This window comes from Leuciscus leuciscus (assembly GCF_965113295.1).
Source record: "Leuciscus leuciscus genome assembly, chromosome: 9".
NCBI lineage: Eukaryota > Metazoa > Chordata > Actinopteri > Cypriniformes > Leuciscidae > Leuciscus > Leuciscus leuciscus.
In genome coordinates, this window is record NC_138733.1 from 29,567,519 (window position 1) to 29,594,237 (window position 26,719).

Sequence of the window (26,719 nt, forward strand, 5' to 3'; positions counted from 1 at the left end):
GGCATCTGTATTTCTGTATCATTCCTACTCTGTTTGGGCAGGTGGTTTTAGAATATAATTGCCAGCATCAAGAATGTCATATACTATCTTAAATTCTGGATGTTTATGGTTCAAATTATTTAAAACCACAATTAAAATGATTTACAAAAATAGGCCCTAACTCACAAATAAGCCAATATCTCATTTCATGTTGGGGCCAATGCACAGTCAAACCAAAATTTTCTTAGACACCTTCAACATTTCTCACATTATCACAATTTATTCCCTAAAGAAACTGAAATGGTAATAATATATGACAAGAATTTAAGAGTTGATATTACACATATTGATATTATCAACCGATAACCAAGCAATGGTTAATTTTGTTCAGTTTGTGGCATAAAAAGGTCACTTTAGCAATAAAAAAAAAAAAAGAAAAAAAAAAGAAAAAGCAAACATGGTCAGGTCAAAGTGTCTGAATAATTTTTGGTCCCAAATTTTTATAAATTTTACTGGTAGTCCACTGTATGAAGACTTTTTGGGTATAATATGTCACAGTTTACTTTATTTTGCTACCATCACTTACATAAATTAACTATAGTGTCCTGCACCCACTAGTAAGAAATAAAAAAAAATATGAAGAGTTCAGATGCAAAAGCCTCTAAGTGCCATCTGAAAATTTCTTCTAGAATGGATATTTTTATCAAGCTTGTATATTTAAGTTACCTATTAAAATGACCTATTAATTGTCATTTAACTGAAATTACTGAACTTAAATATACAAGCTTGATAAAAATTACCATTGTAGAAGAAATTTTCAGATGGCACTTAGAGGCTTTTGCATCTGAACTCTTCATATATATCTGGTGTCTGTTTAATTTTTGGTTTGACTGTTGGTGCAATACCATGTCCTATGCAATACTGAGGCTAATTCAGATAGAGGCTAAATGGAACAAACCCATGTAGGTTCCAGATACCTCAAAAAAACATTTTGTGCTTACATTGCCCCCACCATGAAATGTTGGCTGGAATGTGCATGCACAACTGGTCTACTCTTGAACCAGTGAACTCCAGCAACACTTGTGGCAAGGGGATCTTTAATAAATTCTAAAAACGTGTTTCGCCTTGAGAGCCTTATTCAGGGTATACAACAGACACAATGCAATTTAATAATTTATTAAAGCTTCCCTTACCACAAATGTTGCTGGATTCCCTTTTTTGCATTTTTTTTTTTCCACCTACGGTTGGTAAAGATCCTATGGTCCAGATCCTACCATACTAACTAGGCTACTCTTGAACCAGAATTTTTTTTATTTTTTTTTTTATCTAATACACCTGAGCATAAAGCAACATCACAGAGAGGCATTCAAGGGTTTTGCAGAGGGTTTTGGTGATTTCAGGATACTTTTAGGACACTTTTTTCTTTATTTGCATCTAAAGGTTATGTCAAGTTTATCAAGAAAATACTGCTTCAAAACAAGACGCCAAATGTGTTACCTCGGTAACTTGAAGTAACTAGAGCTTGAAAAAATTGACTGATGTATTGTAGGGTGTAGACAGTAGTCTCTGTTGGCTAAGACTGCCCATAATTTGTTCACGTTGTAAGACTGTGTGCACAACTGCAAGAAACAGCCTTATTTGGAAGAAGTTCACGCCTCCTCAGAATCATTCTCAGAAAACAAAGCGCTTTTGTATTTCTCTCAGTCTCTCACATTTTTTCTTACAGTCCACTTCTTTGCTAATGAGACTGCATTAAGTAGGTAAGAATGGAAATCAAAGTATACTAAATATATATATATATATATATATATTGTAATAAATGTAACAAGAATTAAGGTTTCATAATTTCCATTTAGCCCAGATTATTCTGGGTGGTCAATACTCCACTGATTTCTGTTGTTAATCTATTGGACAGAATATGTCCTTGCGCACAACAAAAAGTTGTTTGTTTTTACTTAAGGGCAAACCCAGGAACATGATGGGACCTCTGCTGCTTAAACTGCTTTTACAAGGTATATAATCTGTTTCCTTTTCTTCATTTAGTTAGTGACGTCTGTCTTGAGCATTTAAAAATACAGCAATTTGTGCTGTATTTAGTGTGTAAATATTGTTTTCATGTTGGATGAGTTGCAGTTGAACAATGTTAAATATTGCAGTGTAATGTACAGGTACAGGCCATCATACACACAATTACAGTTGGAAATATGCAAGGCTGTTTCCGAATTCCCAAAGTATATACAATGTCAATTTAAATCTTTGTAAACCCAGCCAATCTGCACAATGAAAGCATCCACTTCATTTCTTTTTACATATATGTACGTGTGTACATACATAAACCGCAAATAATTCCATATGTAAACAATAATTCATGCATTAAATACAGCAGAAACTCCTGCAAAAATCAACATATTTTAAACACTTCCCAAACAGCACTAATTGCACTTGACAGCAATTAGATGCTGTCTGGCATTTTTTGTTTACAAATTGAAAACAATGTCAAGCAAAAAAAGCATTTTGAAATGTGCGTATTTCATATAATCAGGGGAAGGGGTTTGTGTGGACGATATTTGCCTTACCTGTGGGCCCCGTGATATCATGCACAATTCACCTCAGCAACGGGCACTGTCTAAATGTCATGGGGTGATTTTTTAATTCATTTATTAATTTATTCTTTACTATCTGACATATGGTATCCAGTCCTCACAAATTAGTGGAAAAGTCATTGAAATGTTTTGGTCAGAAAGTGTGGGAATGTTCTTTACAAGTTTATATTCATTAGTTTTATTAATTACACAAAATGTGTCAATAGATAAACCGGTTCCTTGTGTATTAGCATGAATTAAATGTAAAAATAATATACATATAACCAGGGTGCGATTTGTGAAAAAAACAGAGGGGGGATGTTTTGAAACATTTTTATTCATAAAAATAAATCATGAGAACATGACCTTCATCACTGCATTTGCAGGAATTTTAAAACCTTTTTTCTTATTAACTCATGAAGTAGCCTAACGCAATATTTTTACTCTAATAAACGGTAAAATTGTAAAATATTTTTTTTCGTCATCACAGTAGAAACAGTTTTACTGCTGCTGTTAAAGTAATAACGTTAACTTTACATTGCGATGCTGAGCTACAGTGAAATGATAGAAAAGACAGATGCATTATCTGTGTTAATCAGTGGCATAGATCCGCCTGATTGACAACGTGTATCTTAATGGTCCAGTGGTAGAATTTTCGCCACCCGTGACAGAGGTTCTGGGTTCTAATCATAGACTGTAAAAAAGTATGGACGTAGTGTCCGTGACATCACCCGTAGGTTTCTGAAGAGCATTTTTGAAGCCTAAAGTGGGCGGAGCCGGCCGTCGCCATCTTGGCCTCGCGTCACTCCCGGATAACAGAAAATGGGCAAAGAGGTAAAGTGATCTGAAATCACGCCCACCTAGCTCGACGTGATCGAGTTAGCTCAGGATGCTACTGACAGTACCAAGTCTGCGCCTGCACAGGGCTTCGCGCTAAAGTGACAGTTGATGATGTAAAGCCAATTAAAAGTTCCTATTTTTGCCCTTCGAAATATTATAATAGTTAAAAGACATGGCTACAAGTGAGACTGTGTATCGTGATTCTGTACTATTCTGCTAGTTGAAAATGTATTATGCAGTAACTTAATATTACTCTGAGATAGTGTGTGTGACAGTGATTTATGTGCACATGTCAGTCACTCTTTTTTATAGTCTATGGTCCGTCAGCGCGGCATCGCTCGTCAAGTTCGTAGAGAGCATAGACTGTGGTAGAGAGCTTATTCAGTCCATTTTAAAGGGCACCTATTATGCAAAATTCACTTTTACATGGTGTTTGAACATAAATGTGTGTTGGCAGTGTGTGAGCAAAACCACCCTAGAATGATAAAAATCCACGCAGTGGATTGTTTTTTTACTATCTCAATAAATCATAAGCACTGTCTCAGAACGCCCTGTTCTAGATTTCCCGCACTGTGACGTAGAAATGCGCTAAGCCCCACCGTGATTTGATTGACATCTGGTTTTGGCATAGACCCCGCCCTCGGTGATCTGTGTACACCATCCTCCATTGTTTCAACGACAGCCGCAGCCGGTAATGTCTCCTAAGAAGTGTACGTTAGGTGTTCTGTTGCGGGATGTAAGAATGGACATACTAGTCTTCACCAGTGTTGTGCGTGAACGAGTTCAAAAGAACGCGTTCATTGAACACGCTCATTTTTTCGTGAACGTTGAACTGAACGCAACACATTTTTTAATAAAGAACTTGAACGTGAATTAGTTCACATTATGTGTCATGAACGGCAGACATCACTGTAAATGAACGTTGGAATTTGTTTTCCATTGAAAACTGAGTGACATCTGTTTTCTCTTTTGAAACGCAACGAGAGAAAGTTCCTCCCTCCTGTATTCTCGCTGGTGCCGCTTAAATCATGTATCACCAGACAGAAATGGTTTTGACATTGTGTGCGCAATGCATTGCGGGCAACGTAGTGTCCGGCTGAGAATAGTTGAATAGCATACTGGCTTCCGCACAACGTTACCCGTGATGAATTGCAGCAGAGCGGGGTAGGCATAGCAACGTCGCGTAGCAGGCAACGACGAGAGTTTCCTTAAAAATAAAGTTTTTTGTGCCTTTGAGTTTTGCCTTCATTACCTTCATTCAAGAGTTTTGCTCATTTCATACACACACATATGTATATATAATATCATATATATCAAATAATATATACATATTTCATATTATATATTCTTTTTTTAATTAAATGCTGGTAGATTTCATTGCACTAAGTATAGAACTGGTCTACCTTGTCTGTACTGCTGCAAGTTTCATCACCTGGTAAGAAACCCACAATTGCAGTGTCATGAGCAAATGTCTACAATGAGCAGCTTCAAAGAACGTATGGTGATTTCTAGCTCGTAGTGTGAAAAAAAGTATTTATTTGAATATCTCACGAAAAAAGTAAAATGAACTGAACTTTGAACTAGTTCAGAATTAAAATTGTGAACTTTGAACGTGAACTGTTCACTTTGAGCATGTATGAACTGAACTTGAACTAGTTCAGAAAAGCTGTGAACTGGCACAACACTGGTCTTCACTGACATCAGAGCCACTGAAAACGCAGCGGATGGATTTTATTTATGAAGAAAAGGCACCACTTAAACTTCCTAAATAAGAGATTCATTTTCTGACTGACTGTTTAGTGAACGAGGGTCAAAGTTAATCCTCAAGTGTGGATCGTTGCCTACAGTTCGCGATCCAACGTCACCTCCAGAAGTAAGTGTATTTTATGATTTTTGAGCAAATAGTCATTTCAATCGATGTCAGCCAGTTCAACAACAAATGCGTATAAAGCTATTTATTGTCGTCGTCATAGGATGTCTCAACAAACAACGTCAGACAGTTTTATGTCACGTAGGCATTTTTTTTGCAGCATTTACAAATGTAAATAAATTAAGGTCTGCTCTATCTCCATAGACAGTATATAAACGTCTATCTCCCTCCCCTTAAGAAAAAAAAAAAAAAATCGTTTGTACTTAGCAAACGTTATCACAGTAGTGTGTGTGTGTGTGTGTAGTTTCAAAAAATTGCGCGAACGTTATCACAGTTCGTGTGTGTGTGTGTGTGTGTGTGTGTGTGTGTGTGTGTGTGTTGCACATCCATAATGGCAAAGGGGACGCGATTAAAACTTTGTAAGTACATAAATGTATCAAATAACCGTTCGAGACGTTTAACGTTAGTCCATTCTCATTCGTGTTTATTCTGTGCAGTGTTGCCAACTAATTTTCAGGGGAAGTTGCTAAAGGCAGATCGATTTGTTGCTAAAAGTTGCTAAATGACGTTGTGACGTCATTGCGTTATGACGTCATTACGTAATCGCAACGCAAAACTACGCCATTATGTAATACGTAGATATTATTGTTTGTTAAATAAATTATATATATATAAAAAAAAATTTAACTAAAAAAAGTTGGTTTAGTTACCCAGTAACTAAACCCTAAACCAACTTTTTTTAGTTAAAGGTGGGGTATGTAATTCTCTTTTTTGGCCATTTTTTCAAAATCACTTGAAATCCTATCCCTAACCCACTTACAGCCACTGAGTTAGAAGCACTGACATGAAAATTAAGCAATTTACTCATCTGTGGAACGGGCAAGACTCGAAAAACTCCAGCCAATCATTTCCAAGACCACCTAGAATCATTGGACAGTAAGTGCGTCAATCAAACGGTCGTACCATACCCCCCTCCCCCCATCCATGTCCATGCTCTTCGAATGGGTGGAGTCAAAGGAAAGAAGGTAGGACCATTTGAGTTGTGTATTTTCAAAATCTGCCAGCCGTTTTGCAAATCACATACCCCACCTTTAAAAAAAAGAAGACCTAAAACAACTTTTTTTAGTTAATGATCTGTAAGACTGGGGCTTTATTAATGCTGTTCATTTATTCAAGTAATTTATTTGACATTTGGGTATAAAGTGTTTTAATTCTACAATATATGCTGTAAAAAGGCTGTTCAACCTATTCAGGTAGAACGGTGACTACTGCAGTTCAAATTTCCTATTGGAAGTTGTGGTGCCCTTACCAGCTCACCACGCCCTTGCGAGTGTTGTTTGGATTAGAGTCACTTTCCAAAAGTTGCTAAAAGTTGCCAAATAAACTAAAAAAATTGCTACATTTGTTGCTAGGTGCTTTTTGAAAAAAAAGTTGCTAGGGTAGTCTGAAAAGTTGCTAAATCTAGCAACAAAATTGCTAAGTTGGTAACACTGATTCTGTGCCGGACTCTCTTCATCATCTAGGTCCAGCAGCAGGGCGGGGATATGCAGCTCATTTACATTTAAAGTGGTACACGACAAAACAGCTCTTTTTAAAACAGGCCCCAAAAATGACATTTTCAAATGGTTATAATAAATTAACTGTGGGGTATTTTGTGCTGAAACTTCACAAATGCATTCTGGGGACACCCAAGACCAATATTACATCTTCTAAAAAGGGGCATAATAGGTGCCCTTTAAATTCTGATTTTGGCCGCCTCTCAAATGGGTTAAACCATAGTTATATTGCCTATGAAGTTCAAGTAAATAGGCTAGAAAATCCACACTCATTCAAGGATGTGCATTTATTGCATGGACGGAGAAAGCGCCGACACCAGCAGGATTTCACCTGACGGTACACCATCTGTTCCGTGAGAGCAGAACGAACGAGCCTTTAGTCCAGGCGTTTTAGGAAAAAAGGGTGAACAAATTGCAACAGAATCAAACTCAACTGATTTTGTATCCTCAATATGTCCTGAGTAAGGAAAAAAAAGCCCCGAAGAATCCCATTAGGGGAAAGTTCTGAAAAAGACCCAAATATATCCTATTCATACGCCTATTAATTATTTTTCTCACATGAATAGGGTAAAAAAGTTAATCTTTAGATATCACCATGAAAATTACTGAGTTGATTACTTATATCAAGACAAACAAAAAATGTATTACACGTTTTTTTAAATTGTTTGTCAACATGGACAAACTGTGCATAATCTAATTACAGAGGTGCTAATTTGCATAAATACCACAACAGATCTAAACATTGGGTATAGCCAGGAGAAAATGTCTTGTTGAATCTTGTTGACAAATAACAGTAAAAGACTAAATGTTAAGGTCTGAATGGAACCCATTTAGGCTACCCATGAGCATTAATACATAGAGGCAGGAAGAAGTACTTTAAACCAGCCTTTATTAATTATTATTGCAGAGATGGTGTTTGGGGCTGGGACCATGGGACTATTTCTGGGGATTCACTTTTTATTTTACCTACCTTTTGTCTTCTGCATTCTCCTTACCATTGTCTCCTGTTCTTCCTTCAGACTCGTCCCCCATAAACAGTCCCACAGACCCAAACCCAGTCTCTTAAAGGGTTAGTTCACCCAAAAATGAAAATTCTGTCAGTAATTACTCACCCTCATGTTGTTCCAATCATGTAAGACTTTCGTTCATCTTCGGATCACAAATTAAGATATTGTTGATTAAATCTGAGAGCTATCTCACTCCTCCATAGGCTTCCAGAGGGACCGAAACTCGCCGGCCCAGAAAGTCAGTGAAGCAAATGTTGAAATAGTCCAAGTGACTACAGTGGCTCTACATTAAGTTTATCATGCGACGACAATACTTTTTGTGCGAAAAAACAACAAAAATAACGACTTTATTCAACTATTAGTGTTCTTCAATGTGGGCCTCTGACGAGAGTTCACGGGAGGGCCACGACGCATGCGCGAGAACTGAGATTACGGCGTTCTTCTTCTACTACTACTTGTTACTGGCTGCTCAATCCTTAGGAGTATTATCGCCATCTACTGTAAAAGATGACGTCCCGACATTGCCGGGAGCGCAAAACGGTCTGTTTACAAGCAGCTGAAGACGCGCGCTGTATGTAAAACTGTATTCGTAAATATGTCCGCAGATTTCGATGTAGATGAAGATTTGATTTTTTTTTTAACCAACCATACTTATTCGAACCAGAATACACAGACATTGAACTACAAGAGATGGAAGATGCTGCAACACAACCGCAGTCTGCTTCTGAAAGACAGAGAGCATTGGACAGCTGATGGTGTAAATGTAATCAGTGCCAAGCGATGCCTACTGAGGCCATCCTTAAAAATATTTTGGTTTGCCGTAACAGCCAAAAAAAAAAAAAAAAAAAAGGGGTCGGTTGGTCGGTCTATATATAGCCTATATTCTTTCTTCTTTTTTTTTAAAGATTCAATGTAGAGTTTTGGTTCATTTAAGAGACGAGCGCGCGGGCGCCTCCATGTCCTGATTATATTGCCTGCATGCTACAATTAATACAAAATGAAATTCACTTTAAAGAAAGGCTTTCTACAAAAAGCCTACAGTAGCCTACAGAGAAATTTAATGTCGGAGCGTCTTGCAGGTGAGCATGTGGGGGGAGAGATACGATTTTCGATCAATCATCAAATATTATATTATTTTGCTTATTGTAAAACTGTATTCGTAATGTATGTAACTGTATGTCCCAATCGATGCAGCACACGCTCTCCTGTTCAGGCCATCCTTAAAAATAGTCTTGTTTGCCATAACCCGACCGACCCTGTCAATTTAGGACCGACCCAATTAATAATTGTTTTACCCTTTTGGTTTTTAAGTTGATAAAAAAACGATTTGCCGGTTGTAAACTTGCGTTAACTTGCGAAAGAATATAGGCTATATATAGACCGACCAACCGACCCCTTTTTTTATTTTGATTTTTTTGATTTTTTTTTTTTTTTTGGCTGTTACGGCAAACCAAAATATTTTTAAGGATGGCCTCAGTAGGCATCGCTTGGCACTGATTACATTTACACCATCAGCTGTCCAATGCGCTCTGTCTTTCAGAAGCAGACTGCGGTTGTGTTGCAGCATCTTCCATCTCTTGTAGTTCAATGTCTGTGTATTCTGGTTCAAATAAGTATGGTTGGTTAAAAAAAAAATCGAACTACATCGAAATCTGCTGACATATTTACGAATACAGTTTTACATACAGCGCGCGTCTTCAGCTGCTTGTAAACAGACCGTTTTGCGCTCCCGGCAATGTCGGGACGTCATCTTGTACAGTAGATGGCGATAATACTCCTAAGGAGTGAGCAGCCAGTAACAAGTAGTAGTAGAAGAAGAACGCCGTAATCTCAGTTCTCGCGCATGCGTCGTGGCGCTCCCGTGAACTCTCGTCAGAGGCCCACATTGAAGAACACTAATAGTTGAATAAAGTCGTTATTTTTGTTGTTTTTTCGCACAAAAAGTATTGTCGTCGCATGATAAACTTAATGTAGAGCCACTGTAGTCACTTGGACTATTTCAACATTTTCTTCACTGACTTTCTGGGCCGGCGAGTTTCGGTCCCTCTGGAAGCCTATGGAGGAGTGAGATAGCTCTCAGATTTAATCAAAAATATCTTAATTTGTGATCCGAAGATGAACGAAAGTCTTACATGATTGGAACAACATGAGGGTGAGTAATTACTGACAGAATTTTCATTTTTGGGTGAACTAACCCTTTAATAATTAATAAAGGCTGGTTTCTAAAGTACTTGTTCCTGCCTCTATGTTTGCTCATGGATAGCCTAAATGGGTTCCATTAAGACCTTAACATTTAGTCTTTTACTGTTATATGTCAACAAGATTCAACAAGACATTTTCTCCTGGCTATACCCAATGTTTAGATCTGTTGTGATATTTATGCAAATTAGCACATCTGTAATTAGATTATGCACCGTTTATCCATGTTAACAAACAATTAAAAAAAAAATGTAATACATTTTTTGTTTGTCTTGATATAAGTAATCAACTCAGTCATTTTCATGGTGATATCTAAAGGTTAAATTTTTTACCCTATTCATGTGAGAAAAATAATGAATAGGCGTATGAATAGGATATATTTGGGTCTTTTTCAGAACTTTCCCCTAATGGGATTCTTCTGGGCTTTTTTTTCCTTACTCAGGACATATTGAGGATACAAAATCAGTTGAGTTTGATTCTGTTGCAATTTGTTCACGGTTGACCCCCATTTTGGCTTAAAACGCCTGGACTATTATTGACATTTTTAAATCTGAAAACTCCAAAAAGCAACGAAATTGTCAGACATCCATTAGTGCATGTTCACAGAGGAAAACAACTGAAATACAGCGCTGGTTGTTCTCTCCAACGATACTCGACGACAACGACGGAATCCTAAGCCGTGGGCGAAGTAATGGGTGTATTAAATTGGATGAAATAATCCCGAAAAAAAGCACAAAACACTGCAGAGATGGCAAGTTCAGCAGCTAACATTTGCTGAGGTGAAGTGACGGCTAGTAACAGCAGACAAACGGCTAGCATTGACATCAGCGGCAATCCACCTGTCACTCTAGTGGCCACTGGCCACACCCTTAATTATGCAGAACTTTAAATATTAATCAACTAAACGGATGAGTTATAAAAAAATTCACCCCCCTCACAGTTGTTATGAAGGGCAAAATTAGCTGTATAGACCAAAGCCACATATAGAACCAGGCTGTAAACATGTTTTTTTCTGCTGTAAAGTTGGTAATTTTAACATGGGGGAGATACAGATTTGACTCACTTCTGCAGCCAGCCTCAAGCGGCCAGTCAATGAATTGCAGTTTAACTCACTTCCGTTTTGGTTTCAAGAGAGAGACGGGGAGGTTGCCGCTTGGTTCTAATCTGCACTCGTGAAGTTTTTTTTTTCTCGTATAGTTTTTTTTTTCTCATCAAAACCGATTATGTTCATCAGTGGTTGTATATCAAACAGGGACACATTTGTGTGCATTACGTTTTGTGATTTCACCCGAACTAATAGAGAGTATCCGCAACGGATTGAAGCGCGCGTCCTGAGTGCACAGTGCGGCGTGTGCGCGGGTCACACGAGAAAACACTAGGCCTATATAAAATTGACTTTAATCAAACCATGGATCCGTGACAAGTTTTGTGATCCGTTTCGCCACTGGTGTAGTAGCACTGATCACTTTGAGGGGGGGATAAATTTATCCCGACCGGGGATAAAAATAATTAAGCAGAGGCAGGGATACATTGACCAGAAAGGGGGAAATCCCACGCATCCCCCCGGCAAATCACACCCTGCATATAACCTAAATAATACAATACCATTTTGAGAGTCTTTATGCATTAAAGGGTTAGTTCACCCAAAAATGAAAATTCTGTCAGTAATTACTCACCCTCGTGTTGTTCCAACCCCGTAAGACCTTCGTTCATCTTCGGAACACAAATTAAGATATTTTTGATTAAATCTGAGAGCTGGATCACTCCTCCATAGGCTTCAGTGACTGAAACTTGCTGGCCCAGAAAAGTTATTAAAGAGATCGTTAATATAGTCCAAGTGACTACAGTGGCTCAATCTTAAGTTTATCAAGCGACGAGAATACTTTTTGTGCGCAAAAAAACACAAAAATTTATTCCACTATTCATTTCCTTCTCTCTGGGCCTCGAGTGAATTCACGTAGTGTTTTAGCGTAGCGCGTCTGTGTTGCACGTCACCACGTAGGCTCACTATTGGTCGACGCTTGTCATGTGTGTGATGCCTGGTGACGTGCAAGACACGCTACGCTTAAACACTACGTAAACTAACTCGAGGTTAGTTTAACTATCTTAATTTATGTTCCGAAGATGAACGAAGGTCTTACGGAGTTGGAACAACATGGGGTGAGTAATTACTGACCGAATTTTACCCTTTAACACCAATATTTTTGAAAAATTACTTTATCTTCCATTCAGCTATTAATGTTCTCCAACTTTTGTCCCACAGCAGTTCTTCTGTATATTGCTTTAGCATGGGAAGTGAAAATGCCAAAAGACATTCACGGTCTCCAAGGTTCCTGTCTGGTTATACCATGTTCTTTCTCTTACACATCATATCCACCCAAAGACCCACGTAGAGTTGTGTGGTATCAGTGGGTCTCTAGAGGTTATCCTTTAGTTTATGATCCATGGTATCCATATGATGTAATTGAGAAGTTCAGATGGAAAACGGATTTATATAGAACATCAATTTGGGATTGCAGTCTGCTGATCAAAAACCTGGGACAGTCCCACCATGGAGAAAAAATATATGCATGGATTGACCCTGAAAATGTTGGATGGCGCACCTACACATTTTATGATGTCACTTCTACAATTCTTGTTGATGGTAAATATTCTTGGAATAATATTATTCTAGTTTAATATTATATGATTGTACAACTGTGGCTGGAAGTGTTGGTCAATAATGTTCAATTACATTAGACAAAATATGCTTCTCTCTGACTCGCTTTTAACTTTTTTTTTATTTTCTTTTTTTTATTCTAATTCTAATGTATCTGTCAACTGTAGCAAGTCCACGGCAGCCCAGCATTATTATTTATGGAGGTGAAAGGACGGGTGACACCATTACAGTAGCATGTTCGACTTTCCACACGTGTCCATACAGCAAACCAGACATCATTCTGAGCGGTACTGAAGGATCTGATCACTTAGACAATGATCATCTTAAAGACGGCCTGTGGAAAATCACTCTGACACGCACAAGTGTTGTAAAAGCAGAAAGTTTAACTATTAAGTGTTCTGTAACACATCATGGTGGCGAAACAGTGACAACTACAAAGGACAAAAGCGCACAATGTAAGTGAACACAAATATCGTCACCTTCCTAAAATAACTGCTTAAGTCATTTTTTGACAAAAATGATTTTTTTGCATAAGTCATCTCCTCATGATGCTGGCCACCTCTGGTAAAATCCCCACATCCTCAGTTGAACAGATCATGCAGTTCTACCCCTGTAGTGTAATGGCCTATGTCAAGAGTGTGACTTAGGCCGTTTTATTTGGCCTAAGTCAAAAGATTTTACGAGCAATTTTAAAATTTTAAAAGGCAATTTTACAAGCTTTTCAAGATGGGAGCTGCATCAAGAAGAACGAACCTCTGAAGTTATTATTCATTTTTTTTGTGTGTTTTCTGAGAAACTTGAAAAATGACTTAGGCAATTATTTTAGGAAGGTGACGATATGCTTTGTGCTGTTAGATATAAGTTCACTTTAAATGTCACCATTGGACCTATTTAATTTCAATTTCAGGTGTTCATCATAGAGTAACGATTGAGCCTGAACTGGCAGATGTCACAGAGGGCGTTGCAAAGAACTTCACTTGTTCCGTCTATCACTCCTGCCAGAGAGAGACTCCAACCATCACATGGAACTATGAGAACATGCAGGTCAAAACGGGGAGCAAAACACTCTCTGGTTTAAATCAGGTCACCTATTCCAACATAACCTTTCTGGGTTCAAAAGACGACCATGGGAAGAAATTGATTTGCACTGCAAAATTTTCTGGAGGAAACATTGAAGCTTCTGTTGTATTGCATGTGCAGCGTGAGTAATTGGCATCTGTAATGTAACACTAACCTGAACAATAGGATATTGACTATTGTGGTTGTTGAATACTGAAGTATGTTTTTTTAACCTTCAAGGGTTATTTCACCCAAAAGTGAAAATGATCCCATAATTTACTTACCCTGAAGCCTTCCTTGGTGTATATGACCAATCCCCTGGATACGTATGTATACTTTTATGATGGATGAATACGCTTTTTTGGGCTTCAAAATCTCAGTTACTAATCACTCCCATTACAAAGCTGAAGAGCCAGGATATATATATTTTTTATATATAACTCCAATTATATTGAAGAAGAAAGTAATTTACACCTAGGATGGCTTGAGTGTGAATTATGGGATTATTTTCATTTGTGGGTGAACTTACCCTTTAAGGCTCAAATGTAGCATTTAATTTAAATAAAAAAACTTGAAAAACCTAAGCTTATTGATTTTTACTGATTCTACTTTACAGAGTATCAAAAACCAGCGAGTCCAATCCAGAATGAAAGTATGTTTTTTTGCCGTATAGCTATTCTCACATTTAAGATAATGACAATGACACTTTTAGTTCTGTAATAATATTAATTAATCCATTATATGATATCATTTTAGCTTATTTCCAATATGAGGCAGATGTGATGCCCAAGATCACAGCGTTGACTCGTTCCTGTGTGGTAATACCGTGCAGTTTCAAGATGGAAGAAGAATATGTCACTCAACTTCGCGTTCTTTGGGTCACCAAAAAAGGGGGCTATATGTTCCACACTGACTCACATGACGTCTTAGACAACTTCAAAGGCCGCACAAGGCTCCTGGGAAACCCGGATGAACAGAACTGTACTGTGGAGATGGATGATGTGCAAACTCATGACAACGGGCCATTCTGCTTCAGAGCAGAAAAAGAAAACGAGAAATACAGTTTCAACAACAGCTGTGTGTTCATTATAATGCGGGGTGAGGAAATATAACCACTCATTTATTGGTTATAAAAATGCTTTTAAAGATGCATCACATCTCATAATATAACATCTTTGTGTTTCTTGTTAAAAAGCTTCTCCTGACAAACCTGTGATGTCATCCCTCCCTGAAGACATCGATCCCGGGACACGCGTCACCGTCAAATGCTCAGTCAACCACACATGCCCCTCTCACCCTCCCAAAATCAGCTGGAGCGTCCCAACAGCCCGAGAAACTATCAGCCACAATCACATGGGTGGAGGTGTCTGGGAAACAGTATCCGATGTGACCTTCATTCCAACTGGATATGAAGAGAAAGATGAAATTGTCTGTAGTGCCAGCTTTCGGGGTGGTAAAACACAGAGTCATACAGCCTTCCTGAGTGTTAAGAGTGAGTATCGACTGATACAGTTACATTCAAGACATTTTTGAGGATCTCTGTATACATTAATGAGTTGGGCTTGTGCATGTTAGACTCTTTTGTCCATTTTTTAATGTGACTGGTCAAACAGAAACTGTACTTCATGATGTGTGAGAGATGTGACTAATCCTTTTAACAATACTATTATCATAGGAGTTCAAGTGGTTGGATTTGGGCCTTATGTCATTGCTTCTTCACTTGTGTTCATCCTCATTTGCATACTTGCTGGAGTCTTCATTTATAAAAGGCGACACAGGTTTGTATTTGTTTTCTTTCTTTGTTTCCTTTTTTTTTTTTTTTTTTTGTTGTTGCTTATACTGATTCTTCAAAATGTCATACTTTTTCAGACTATGTCTGGCAGCGATTATCAGATCACCCTAAAATGTTCCCAAATTTGGCAATTAAATAATCTTGAGAGAGTCCTTGTCAAAAGTTACTTTTTTTCGATATATTAAACCTGTACTCATGTAATGCATCAGCAAATCTAATGATGTGGTGGTCACCAAACCTGAAGTGATGCTGTATCTTAGCAGTATTTTAAGGGATTGAAACAAATCTTTGTATATGTTATCACCATCATGTCCTGATGGTACTTGAGAAGTTTGGGCACAGCAACACCTTCCAATCAGGAAGTCTTTTTCATTTAACTTTTGAAAGAATCATATTACTGGTATATTTGAATTCATGAAGACATACCAAGTACATGGATACCAATTCTATCCAGTTCAATTTATTTGTAATGGATCTGCCACTGCTATGCTTAATTGCTGTTTTTATCAGTCAACACTAACAACTTCTCACTATCACACTGTCATTATTGATTGTAGAAAAACTCCTCATGATATGCAAGGGTCACGATCTGAACCAAGGTATGTAGGACATATTGCACTCATTTAATCAGTGTTCATATTAATTTATGTTAAAAGCTAAAATCCTCTGATTTCTAATACATTAACAATTTGAACCCTTTCTCTGATGCAGGAGATCAGTTTGGAACAGATTCTCAAGGTTGGAGATTTCTTTACTGAACTTATCTTTGTATCTTAGTATTTGTTCATAAGGCTAAATTAAAAATATCCAACCCCCATCCCCCCAGTCATTTTAATATGCCTGAAGGAAGAGCAGCTTGGAATAACAGGGGAAACCGGAGTGATATCGGGCAAGTAAAACGCAAAAAACAAAAAGCAAAAAAAAGCAAAAAAAAAAAAAAAAAAAATTACTGGTCCAAATCTGTCCAATGCACTAACTAGTGCTGATATCTACAGGTACACTGGAAATGCTCCCGAAAGACCACTGAAGCCTGAACAAAGGCAGGTTAAAATATAATTATAATATAAAAAAAATATATATAAAAAAAAGGCATAATCTAAGCACAAATTATTTTTGTTATCATGCTATTTAAACATTACATGACTATTTAAACGTCACTTCTCTCAACAGACGGAGCATCTGGAGCCGATTTTCTAGGTAATCAATATATACATTTTCTGTTTATTTTGTGTCATGAGTTTTATTATTAAATGATAAAATCCTCCAATCTGGTAACAATCTCTCTCTCTCTCTCTCTCTCTCTCTCTCTCTCGTAGACACCAATCACCAAGAACCAATGCAAATTTGAGAGCAGAATACAAGTCATTATTTTATTCTAAAAAGAAAGAAAAATCTGTTTACTTTTTTTAAAAACGTCTTCCTATACAAATAACCAAAGCGGCATCACTGATGAACCTTCTCTCTTCACAGGGCAAACAACACATGTACAGTGTCAGGAAACAAGCCTTTCTCTAAACCTCATATTCCATCACCAAAGAGGTACAGTGCATTTGAACCACATATCAGTCCGTCAAGGTCATTTCATTATATTCACCATACACAGCAAATACTGTTGAATGCAATCAGTGACATAATAAAATTCCCAATGCCAAGATTCCTTTTCTTTAACATTGTTTTTTATAAAAATGTGTTTCTCTCCTTTGCCATATGGCAGATATGTTATAGTTATATTAGCAGTCTATTAAATACATTAGATTAACAGTTTATATGATCAGTTCAAACAAATATGTGATTCTACAATCTTTTTTCCCCTATGCATCTCAGTGAGCCGAAAACCTACCATGTGAGTACATTTATCACTTCATCTAATTTCTTATAGCATGGGAAAACACAATCGATTTCTGTGATTAATATGCTATTGACTGATCTTTGTTTCTCTTTAAATTTTCCTCTAAGGGTTATGATTATGATGACCTATATGGAAATGTCTGATGAAAATGTTAAATCAACAGGGCCGTACCCTAGAAGTTAGAACATGCGCTCTGAATTTGAGTCCAGTTCGCATCATTTCCCCATCCTGTTCCTCCTATTTTCTCTCTCACTCTGTTCAACATTTTTTTTTTTTAAATGACAACAATGTAAAACTGATGTACATTGATGTAACAATATATATATAAAAAAAAGTTTCTGAATGTAAAAAAAAAAAAAAAAGTTCTAAAAAGTTATAATCTTAGGCTTCAGGAAGAGTTTATTTTAGAAAATTAAATGCATAAAGTCTGTAGTTTGTATTGACTTTAACATTATTTTAACATTATTACACAACCTAAGCACTTAATCAATCCACAGACCATACCTTTTGTATTAAAGCCAAATTAAAGTTTTTGTGAAATGTATTGCTTGAAAATTATGCTATCTTTAAAATAATGAAAAATACATGTGGCTTAAGATCTCGATTGCATACACATATTATTCCCATATTTGTCTGTTAGAAATTCAAATTGTTAAGGTATCTAAAGAGGCATCTTCATCATTAGGATGTGCTTTTGACAGAACACTGTATTTCCTGCTATCAACATTTCATCTGCTTCATCAGCAATAAAGTTCCAAAAACTAGGGATGTCCAAATATAGTTTTTTTTTTTTTTTTTTTGAATACTTGCTGATATTGAGTTGAATTGAGTTGATCTAAAGACAGCTAGTTAAGAGAGGGAGTGAGGGATAATGTCCTATGTCCTTTTTGATCAAATATGGTATTAAAGGAGCAGTAAGCGACTTGTAGCCAATCAGCAGCACTGGGCGTATACACCCATAATGGGGGAGGAAAGAGCAAGAGGAAGATTTAACATCGTGTCCTAACCAGATGCGATGTGATAAGATTCCAGCGACAAGCAATTTGCCTGTCCACACCAGAAGCGACGCGACTGCGATATGCGTCAAAATCAATCAAAACCCACAGCCAATCAGAACAACATGTGGGCGGGCTCTCGCGGCAAATGCACGACACCAGAGAGTAATCTTGACGGCACTCGCAAGAAAATACATGATGAGTTACTAAAACAATATTTGTCAAAGAATAGACTTGTTTGTTCACAGTTCTTGTTTCCATTTGTTTAATTTCAAGATCTGAGGTGAATTATCCATTGTTGCTTTTACAGCTACAAAGCTGGAGAACTAAATGATATTCAAAGTCACTTTACATGCTTTTAACATTAAATAAAGCACATAAACAGTACCTGATATTATCATTGCCACACTTTGTGTTTGTTGTTCGACATAGCAGAAAAATAGAAACCGTTTCTAAAATAGAATTGTCACGTGTCGCCGTCGCACCTGGTTAGGACAAAAACTCTGATTAACATGGAAAAGATCGCATGTCGCGGCGTCGCGGCGCGTGTAGTTAGGACACAGTGTAAGAAAAACTAGAAAGTGAGATGTCTGAGAGACATTACAAAAAGGTCAGAGGAATATAACTGGAAAAAGAAGGGGTATGAGCGGGCAAGAACAGGGGTGTCCAAACCTGCTGCTGGAGGGCCACTGAGTTTAGCTCCAACTTGCCTAAACACACCTGTCTGTAAGTTTCTAGTATAAGAGCTAGATTAGCTGGTTCATGTGTGTTTAATTGGAGTTGGAGCTAAACTTTGCAAGAAAGTAGTCCTCCAGGAGTAGAATTGGACACCCCTGCAGGCAAGAGCTTTTCCTGCGTTAATATTAGAAAAGCATTTCAGCGCTAGAGAGACCTAACTGGGAAAGCCTGAAAACACACACTGAGGTTGCATGCTTTTTGCTTTTGACAATTGGCGAGTGACAATTAGCATACAGTTAGGATTGGCGGTATAGCTCTGTTCTGGGCAAGAACTCCCTGCGCATCCATGCAGCCTAGCATGGATAAGAGCAGGGAAAGCAGCAATAACCCCCCTTAGGGTAAACAGAACAGAACCAACATGAATGTATTGCAGATATCATTAATTCAAGATTTTTAAAGTACAACATGATTCAAGATTTTTTTTTTATTGAAGTAGAATCAGAATTCCAAATCCTGACTGACGGGAGGAGGAGCTGGGGATGGAGGAAGGTAATTAGCTCCTGAGAAACGCGATAGCTGCTGATAATACTGAAGGAGCTTATATATGAATACAGTGATAGGCGTCGTATTCCTATAGGTAGATGTGGATCAGCTGAGGGTCAGCTGATGCGAGCTTGACTAATGTGACCTGCCAGAACTGACGCTGCTACGCTTGATTTCTTTTACACTATTTTCTTACTCAGTAGCTGTCAAATGTAACCCGTTGTAGAATTGCTGCTGTCTCGTTATGGATTAATGGAATATTCACGTCAGAAAATCAGAGTGATACATAGCAGTGAACGTTCAGACTTGGGATGCCGTGGGATTTTACTATAGTGCTGTTCATAGCGAGAGAGACCAGAGAGGTAACCAGTCCAGATGTATGTCCTGACAGGCAACTCACCAGAACCATGGAGATTGGTAGGTTTAGGGGTAGGTTTAGGGATCAGGGGGTGGAGATGGGTAGGTTTAGGTATATGTAAGGTGGGAGGAGTTGGATCTAGATCCGACTCCTCCCCGTGGATTTCATGTTCTGCAGTGAAGACCATCTCTTTATTGTTGCGTTTTGCCATCACGAGCCCACCCGTCTACTTTGCGTCAATTTCGGATTAAGCAAAAAAATGATTGCATTAGTGCCCCCTTTTGTCAGCGTCAACGTCACTTAATCTTACACTTTTTCATTGATGATGAACCAGCCAGACCGACGGCTGCGGACAGTCGGACATTCTGGACTTCTTCAGAATGTCCAGATGGCCAGTCCGCCCCTGTGTGTGTTTATAAAAATGCAACTTTGTGTGTTCAGGAGAAATACAACATAGTGACAAATACCAATTGTTTACTTAAAGGGGTCATATAATGCCATTTTTGTACAAGCTAATATGATTCTTTAGGGTCTAAATTAAAAGTTTGTAATATACTTTAATTAAAAATTCTCATTAGTATTGTAAGAAAACACTAATTTTACCTGGTCAAAAACAGCTCTGTTTTCAGCACGCCGTTTCAGTGCATGTGTCTTTAAATGATAATGAGCTTTGCTCACCCCGCCCCTCTGTTCTGTGCGTACACCGTTTGTAACACAATAACCACGCGTTGTTCATTATAAACGTGGGATTATGAATTATATTGAGAACGTCGTACATAGAAAACATGCTGTAATGTACCCTGAGTGTAAACCTTAGATGCATTCATCGTGAAGCCTGCAGCAAGGTTTGCAAATTTCGCAAAGATTAATATAAATACTAATATAAAGGTTAATAAAACATTACACTCACATCTTCTGGAGGTTCAGCAGTAACACGTTGGTACCGATCCGTTTTTTCTCGTTTGTAAAGCTGTCTGGTGTGAAATGGTAAACATGAAAGCATGGATGATCGTGGGGAATCCCCGTGAGGGAATCCCCGCGTCAATCCTTTGGGCATATCGCTTCAAAAACAAAACTCAGCCACTGCATCTATAACGGCTCAGATTTAGGAACATCCAAATGACTGCTGTGTTCCTTATTACATCTAAGAACAGAACACCACAATCACGTAGACGCCATTCTACTCCAGCATATCAACAATGGCGGACTACTATGACGACGGCTGTCACAGCTTGCTCAGGGCGGGTCTTGTGTTGAAGCACGGCTGTCAATCACAATCGCGGGAGGAGCGTACGATCTTATGACGTCACAATATCGAACGGCTTGATTTCATAGATGGTCAAACATATAAGGAGATTAAAACAAAACCACTGGATGGATTTTAATCATGATAGGATGGTTGTGTACAGGCACTGCCAACAGACATTTCAGTGCAATCAACTTGTAAAAGTGCATGTACCATTATATGACCCCTTTAAATAGTTTATGCAAAATGGTAGTTTTATGTTGAATAAGGAAAGAAAGTAAACTTAAATGTGTAAATGAACAGATGTTAAGACAATTGTATGCGGTAAAGTCTTTATTTACATCGTATTTGTTTACATTTGAGAACATCTTGTATGAGTAATGATGTATCTTTTTCTTTGTCTGTTTTCTTTTGTCTTTCTTTGTCTAACCTCTTTTAAGGTTATCAACCTAATTGAATCATTTGTGCCAAACTGGAAAATTAAAAGTGATTTGGAGTTGTTCCCCGTGTCCCCTGTGGTTGTCTGATGCTCTTTTTGAGTTAGAAGCAGATACTGATGTGCAAAATTCCCAGATAACTCGACAGCAATCAATTCAATCAATTCATGTAACTGTGAAATGTTATATTATCTTTTTTAAATGGTTCAAATACTAAGTCAAATGTTTTGAAAGCCTTAGTATGTAAACTTCATCTAAAAAGTAAGTCGTTTAACATCTAAAATACAAATTAAAGGAATTTCTTTTTAAAGGCACACTGTGGAGAAATTGTGTTTTTGTCAAACAGCGACCCCTAGAGTCGTAAACACGTAAGAGAAACGAGTGTTCTCTTACGAGAGGTTCTCTCGTATTGCGTAAGTTAGCTTACGCTACGGGTAAAGTCATCTTTTCTCGAGATATGAAGCCAAAAAATTATCCTTAATTTGTATTCATTGTCAACGCAGTGCAGCAGCTAGCAGACCTAGAGCAGGCTATCTAGCACGCTCATTGGCTGCTCCGCGGCAACTGCAGCAGCCTACCAGTGAGCCTGGCGTGACGTCGCGCCCTCACGCGTCATAGCCCTCCAGAATGGGAGTGGCTTAGCGTATAAAAGGAAGGCTCGGAGGCTGATACCCTGATTTTCGTCTCTTCAGCGAAGCTCTCCGCATCGCTGCACTCTGAGAGAAGCCGCCGCCGTCGAAACCAGCGCCTGCAAGCCGAGGAAAGGGTCTGAGGAAGCCGGCCGTCTTCGCCGCCTTCAGCCTTCCGTGCCTGCTTCGCTATCCGGCAACAAGTATCCTTTTTACTGCGCTTCTGCTGTGTGTTCGCCGCCGCGACACACTTCTGCTAAAAGAGCTGAGGCGTTTGTTTCAAAATGCCTCGTATTTCTTGCGGCTCGTGCCGAGCCCCTCTCAGCGACAGGGACCGCCACCTCATCTGCGCTCTCTGCCTGGGACGTGACCATGCAGCCGCCGCCTTGTCTTCGGGCGGCTGCGAGCTTTGCGATGAACTGCCGATGTCGACCCTGCGGGCTCGACTCGCCTTGTTCGACGCTGATGCTGCCACTCCGCCTGTCCCTGGGCCGCGTAAGAAGAAACGCCGCTCACAGAGACCACCGGAGTCTGATGCGCCAGCCAGGTTTTCGCCGGAGCCTCTCCCGCGAGCCTCGCTCTCTCCCTCTCCGCCCCCGCTTCCCGACGCGCAGCTGCCGGCTCCTGCCCGCACTGCCGTCGCCTCAGGGGATGAAGCGGATGAGGACGCCATCATCGACAGCTGCTCTATCCTGGCTTCGGACAGCGAAGAGTGGTCCGGATCTCACCGCTCCACCTCCTCTTCGACCCAGGAATCTGGCCGGGCTCGCGCCAGTGTGGACGACGAGCTTCTCCGCCTCCTCACTAAGGCTGTCGAGCACTTGGGCCTCGAATGGTCACCACCGAAGGCGCCCGCGCCTAACAGGCTCGACGGGTGTTTTCTGCCTAGCCGCCGCCAAGCGCCTGCCTCTAGGTCAGCACCCTTCCTGCCCGAGCTCCACGCTGAGCTTTCCAAATCCTGGAACGCTCCTTTCTCCACGAGACTCCGCTCCTCAGTCTCCTCGACTCTCTCTCACGTGGACGGAGCCGCGGAGAAGGGGTATACCCAGATTCCCCCGGTGGAACAGGCGGTCGCAGCGCACCTTTGCCCCCCATCCGCGAGATGGCGCTCAAAGTCTGCCCTCCCGTCGAAAGCATGCAGGACTACGTCAGCACTCGTCAGCCGCGCCTTCTCTGCCGCTGGACAGGCTGCTTCCGCCCTGCACACAATGGCGGTTCTCCAGATTCTCCAGGCCGATCTCCTCCGCGAAATGGACGAGAAAGGCCCGAGTCACACCGCCTTCACGGACTTGCGCAGCGCGACGGACCTCTCCCTTCGCGCTACCAAGACCGCGGCCCAAGCCATCGGGAGATCCATGGCCTCGCTTACAGTCACCGAGCGCCATCTGTGGCTAACGCTCGCCGACATGGGTTAGTCTGAGCGGTCCGTCTTCCTCAACGCCCCGCTCTCCCCCACCGGCCTCTTCGGCCCTGCTGTAAGCGGCATCGTGGATCGTTTTTCGGAGGTACAGAAAGCGTCGCAGGCCATGAACCTCTTCCTGCCTCGCCGCTCGAGTTCCGCTGCAGGCCGCTCTCAAGCACAGCCTCCTGCACGCAGCTCTACACAGCGCTCGTCTCGACCTCCGCCTTCGCAGCAACGACAGGGCGGCCGCCCTAGGTCGCGCTCATCCAGCCAGCACAGACCGCCTCCCCCTTGGGGACCCCGGCCTAAGATCTCGCTGAAGCCCGAGCCTGCGAAGTCCTCCTAGCATGCGCAGGGAGGAAAAGACGGTTGGGTCCCGCCGCGGCCGGACCGCCGTCAAAACTCACAACTTTACCTCTGCCAGTCCCCTTAGAAAAGGCTACTGCAGTAGTGTTCACCGCAGCCAACGAGTCAGTTACACAACTCGCTCGCCTGCACACAAACGCCGTTCTCACGGCGACCCAGAGAAATCTCAAAAAGAGCATAAAGTCTGGTTATCCGGCTCACACCGACGGTGTTATGAGTGTAGTAAATGTGCCCACACCCCAGTGTTCACCCCTACACACAAGCACGATCTCCCCTGTGTACCCCACAGAGCACACTCTCATAAAGCGGGCACGCGCCGCTCGAGTGTCAAATGTAGGAAATGTGCCCACGATCCAGTGCCCACACCTACACTTTGCCCGCTCTGTCTCGCAACTGCCTCGGGGGTGAGATCACATAAAGCTCCCCACCACTGGCCGTGTTACGAATGTAAGCCCTGTGCCCGCCTACGAGCGCTCACGCTTACTGATAAACACATTAACGCCCACACCGCTCTCGCGTCACGGGTTTCTCACTGCAAAATGTTCTCCGTCCCAAGTGACCGAGTCATTGAGTGCTGTCCAGCCAGTTATCGCTATCAGCGAGCTCCCGTTCCCCAGCATCGACAGCGCGCGCACCGCGCAAATTCCTCTGTTACGAGTCCCCTATCCCGCGCAGTGCAGCGGCCGGGACCCAGAGGCCATTCGACCCCTAGCTATGCATGCGGAAGCGTGGGAAGCTATCCCGGGCGTGTCAGAATGGGTGCTGAGCATTGTGAAACGGGGCTATTCACTGCAGTTCGCTCGCCGTCCCCCGCGCTTTCGAGCACGGACCGAGACGAGAGTGAATACAGAAGCAGCCCATCTGCTTCATACAGAAATAGCGAAACTATTGTGCAAGGGGGCGATAGAACGAGTGCATCCTTCTCTGCTTTTACAGCCGCTATTTCCTCGTTCCCAAGAAGGACGGAGCTCTCAGACCCATATTAGATCTGAGATATTTGAACAAAGCTCTCATGAGACGGCCGTTCAAAATGCTCACAACCAGACAAATCCTCGCGCAAATCCGCCCGAGGGACTGGTTTATTTCTCTCGATCTGAAAGACGCATACTTTCAGATTCAGATTATACCCCGTCACAGGCCATTCTTGAGATTCGCCTTCGACGGTCAGGTATATCAATACACCGTCCTCCCGTTCGGCCTGTCTTTAGCACCCCGTACGTTCACGAAGTGCATGGACTCGGCCCTCGCTCCCCTGAGAACACAGGGCATGCGAATTCTGAACTATTTGGACGACTGGTTGATTCTAGCGCAGTCAGAGGAAGAACTCATATCCCACAGACTAGCGCTACTCAGCCATCTGAAAAGCTTGGGTCTCTCGGTCAACTGGACCAAGAGCTCATTAATACCCAGTCAGTCGATCTCTTTTTTGGGAATAGAGCTGGACTTGGTGGCTATGACGGCCAGACTGTCGACACAGCGCGCGCGCCGTATTCAACATCTCGCCGCGTCTTTTCAGAAAGGCAGGTGTTTACCCCTGAAAGCATTTCAGAGGATGTTGGGCCACATGGCTTCAGCTGCAGCGGTACTTCAGCTGGGCCTACTGCGAATGCGCCCGCTTCAGCGCTGGCTGAAAGCGAGAGCGCCCCGCAGAGCGTGGATTGCCGGCGGCTCGCGAGTCAGTGTGAATCAGAGCTGCGTCTCAGCCCTGCAGCCCTGGCTGGTGGCCGAATGGTACCAACGGGGAGTTACAATGGGAGTTATCTCGCACCGGAAAACGATCTCGACAGACGCCTCCAACCTAGGTTGGGGAGCGCTTCTCGAGGGCAGACCTGTCTATGGCCTCTGGTCAGACCGGGAGAATGGTCTCTGCACCACCAGACAGTCCAGCTTCTATGGCGCCTGTTCGGCAGAGCGAAAGTCGACCTCTTTGCGTCAGACGACAACGCCCACTGCCCGATATTCTTCTCGAAGAGCGAGGACGCGCTGGCCCGAGCCTGGCCCAGCCTCCCGCTGTACGCTTTTCCCCCGATCTCGCTGTTACCCCAGGTGATCGGGAGGATCAGAGAAACGCGCCACTCAGTGCTCCTCATAGCCCCGCACTGGGAGAACCAGACATGGTTCCCGGAATTAATGCGGCTGGCAGACTCAGCCCCATGGCCGATCCCGGTGAGGAGAGACCTTCTCTCTCAAGCCCGCGGTTCGATCTGGCATCCCCATCCAGAGCGCTGGTCTCTGCATGCGTGGAGAATCAACGGATACTCGTTGATTTGCCAAAAGGGGTCGTGAACACGATCACGCAGTCTAGAGCCCCCTCTACGAGACGGCTCTACGTGTCAAAATGGTCTGTGTTTAACAAGTGGTGCACGGGGAAAAATTTAAACCCACAAGCGTGTGGGATTTCGTGGGTTTTGTGCTTCCTTCAGGAGCTGCTGGACGCGGGCAGGTCCCCCTCCACGCTCAAAGTCTATGTTGCGGCTATTGCAGCGTTCGCCGACTCGGCGCGCGGCCGCGCATTAGGAAGGAATGAATTCATCATCCGCTTCCTCAGAGGAGCCAGGAGGATGAATCCCCCACGGCCCCCCTCGGTTCCGATCTGGGATCTGTCTTTGGTCCTAGAGGCCCTGAAAGCTTATCCCTTCGAACCTTTGGACACTGTGGATCTGAAATACCTCA

At 41.4% G+C, this 26,719-nt stretch overlaps 1 protein-coding gene and 1 long non-coding RNA gene across 2 annotated transcripts in view; one reads left to right on the forward strand and one right to left on the reverse strand.

Moving 5' to 3' along the window:
• LOC309505519 overlaps positions 1 to 26,719 on the reverse strand; it is a 259,401-nt gene that overhangs the window by 43,985 nt on the left and 188,697 nt on the right. The window lies entirely within an intron of this gene.
• On the forward strand, positions 334 to 17,680 carry LOC309505498 (uncharacterized protein). The gene is made up of 18 exons (XM_082178883.1): positions 334 to 1,739; positions 1,940 to 1,991; positions 12,297 to 12,677; positions 12,860 to 13,147; positions 13,600 to 13,893; positions 14,368 to 14,403; positions 14,508 to 14,849; positions 14,947 to 15,243; positions 15,427 to 15,529; positions 16,101 to 16,142; positions 16,255 to 16,281; positions 16,370 to 16,432; positions 16,539 to 16,583; positions 16,714 to 16,740; positions 16,860 to 16,904; positions 17,014 to 17,082; positions 17,368 to 17,386; positions 17,500 to 17,680. Exons 2-18 carry the CDS (start codon positions 1,955 to 1,957, stop codon positions 17,533 to 17,535), a joined length of 2,151 nt encoding a protein of 716 aa, XP_082035009.1. The 5' UTR covers positions 334 to 1,739; positions 1,940 to 1,954; the 3' UTR covers positions 17,536 to 17,680.

What these genes read in the sequence shown, in the direction of transcription:
- LOC309505498 (XM_082178883.1), top strand. Translation starts at nt 1,955, where the DNA reads ATGATGGGACCTCTGCTGCTTAAACTGCTTTTACAAG. An exon ending in GAGTCCAATCCAGAATGAAA is followed by an intron (nt 14,404 to 14,507) that starts GTATGTTTTTTT and finishes ATATCATTTTAG; the next exon opens with CTTATTTCCAATATGAGGCA. An exon ending in GGAAACCGGAGTGATATCGG is followed by an intron (nt 16,433 to 16,538) that starts GCAAGTAAAACG and finishes TGATATCTACAG; the next exon opens with GTACACTGGAAATGCTCCCG.